This window comes from Toxorhynchites rutilus, chromosome 3 (genome assembly GCF_029784135.1).
Source record: "Toxorhynchites rutilus septentrionalis strain SRP chromosome 3, ASM2978413v1, whole genome shotgun sequence".
In the NCBI taxonomy this organism is placed as follows: Eukaryota; Metazoa; Arthropoda; class Insecta; order Diptera; family Culicidae; genus Toxorhynchites; species Toxorhynchites rutilus.
Genome location: NC_073746.1, coordinates 189,673,132 through 189,675,291, shown reverse-complemented (window position 1 = coordinate 189,675,291; position 2,160 = coordinate 189,673,132). Strand labels below are relative to the sequence as shown.

The following is a 2,160-nucleotide window of genomic DNA, read 5'->3' as shown; positions in this document are numbered from 1 at the left end:
ATGTGGGAGGTTGATGACTTCGATGTTGGGAAGGCCCTGAAGGAAAAGGAAGTGAAACATCACTTCACAAGAAACGTCGCAAGGAGCGGTGATGGTCGCTACACTGTTCGTCTCCCACTTGGTGACTCTTAAAGCTTTGCCCTTCACCGCCTTTTGATGATCGAGAGACGTTTCGTAAAAAACTCAACCCTTCGAGAAGAGTACATCAAGTTTATGGACGAGTACGTCAATTTGGGACATATGGAAGTGGCCTTACGCGTCGCGGGCGCGCAGTTCTTCTTGCCGCATCACGTCATCCATCGTCCGGAAAGCAGCACCACTAAGGCCCGTATCGTTTTAGATGCCAACAGCAAAGCAACTGTTCACCTAAACTACACGATCTCACTGAACAAATTGTTGCAGACTGGCCCCATCGTACAACCACCACTGGTCTCGACGGTCATCAATTTCCGGATGCCCATATTTGTTTTCACGGACGAGTTTCAGCAGATCATCTGGCGCCGAGACCCTTTGCAGCCAGTACAAACATATCAACTCAAAACGGTCACGTACGGGCTCACTAGTTCTTCTTACCAGGCAGTTGCAGTGCTCAACATAGAGTAATGCGGGGCAAAGGTGCGCACCGGGCAAAAGTGTGCCTTGGCCATTTTGAAGCATACGAGCATAAAATTTCGACAACAGTGTATTCGTTTGATACATTATTACACCAGCAGCTCACACATATAAACAAGATACAAAAGAGCTTTGCGATGTTTTGATATTTTTTTCAGTTTTGGAGATGATGATTAACTTACCTAAAATAACTGGAAAGTTCGAAACTACACTGTCATGGAAACCTTCATTCTATAGTAGATGTAAGAAATCGAAAGAATTTAGCAATTTAATTTCAATATCGTAAACGATCGAAAGAAGGACAGAAGAAAAAACACTATACGATAAGAGCGAACCGTGTGTAAGATCCTAAAATAACAATCCTATCGGGAGCGGGTGCAATAAAACCTGGTGCAATAAAACCTAGTAGAAAGGAAAGGAACCGAAAACAATCGCACACATTTCTTATCGCGTTAGGCTCCGTTGCTCTTAGAATGCAGTTATGGATATCGTATGTTTTGAAATACAGATAACGATAGGTAAAGGACTTGTATGAAAAGAAGCAAGGACGTTTATAGTCTTCTCTTTCTTTCGCACGTTAGACTTAAATTTAGGGTAGATTTAGGATAAACTAAAATTGTATAAAAACCCAAGGTTCTCTGAATAAAGTAAGTAGTCTTTGGAATCGTGTCTTACGATTAAGTAGTCCGAAACCACCTCCATTGAATCGACTGACGAGAGTTCTTCAGATTCAAGTCTTCCAACGTTCGCAGCAATAGTTGCATAATTTGCGCTCGGAGTTCGTGAAGATCTTGTACTCGTTGATCCTCCCGCTTAGTTGATGTTCGATATTTTGATCAGCTCCCGTTCGTTGCTCGTTCCGTACGGAATTAGTGCGAAGGCAGTCAGTTCAATTTATTGAAAGGAATAAGTCTGATTAGCTTCCGTTCGTGGCTCGTTCCGTAGGGAATTAGTGCGAAGGCAGACAATTCAGTTTATTCCAGGAATAGGTTATTTCTCGTGACGCTTTTCTTCTACTTCAACTTTGTAAATTGCCAATCCAGACTCAGAAAGGTTGATTCCTTCGCTCAACCGAGTTTGCGTATTGGGCAACTTTTACATTTGGTGGCTCCAGAGAGGAGGAGCCTTTCATTACCAACGAACTCATAAGTGCGTGCTCATCGCCATAAGAATGAGCAAAGGGCCAGTTGGATAGAGAACCCAACAGGATTAAAAGCTTAATAGAAGCTTATGCGCGTGCTCAACGCCATAAGAGTGAGCAAGTTGGATAAACAAATCCAACAGGACTAAAAGTTTAAAAGGCCTTGTGAAAGTGCAAATCACCTTGAAGTGAATAAGTTGGATAAAGAATTCCAACAGGACTAAAAGTTTAAAAAGCTTTCTGAAAGTGTGCTAACCTGAAAGCGAGAAAATAAATCTCTCAAGCTTAAGAAAGCTTAAAAAGGCTCAACGCCTTGAGAAGTGAGCAAAGTGTAATTACAAACAACTGGAAACGGATCCTGAGAATTATACATTATTTCAACGGCTGAGTATCTTGAAAGCAACACC

At 42.1% G+C, this 2,160-nt stretch overlaps 1 protein-coding gene across 1 annotated transcript; it reads left to right on the top strand.

The window, feature by feature from the left end:
* Nucleotides 1-603, top strand: LOC129773752 (uncharacterized). The gene is made up of 2 exons (XM_055777397.1): nucleotides 1-121; nucleotides 200-603. Exons 1-2 carry the CDS (start codon nucleotides 1-3, stop codon nucleotides 601-603), a joined length of 525 nt encoding a protein of 174 aa, XP_055633372.1.
* Nucleotides 604-2,160: the final 1,557 nt, after the last annotated feature.

What these genes read in the sequence shown, in the direction of transcription:
- LOC129773752 (XM_055777397.1), top strand. Translation starts at nt 1, where the DNA reads ATGTGGGAGGTTGATGACTTCGATGTTGGGAAGGCCCTGAAGGAAAAG. An exon ending in CACTGTTCGTCTCCCACTTG is followed by an intron (nt 122 to 199) that starts GTGACTCTTAAA and finishes CCCTTCGAGAAG; the next exon opens with AGTACATCAAGTTTATGGAC.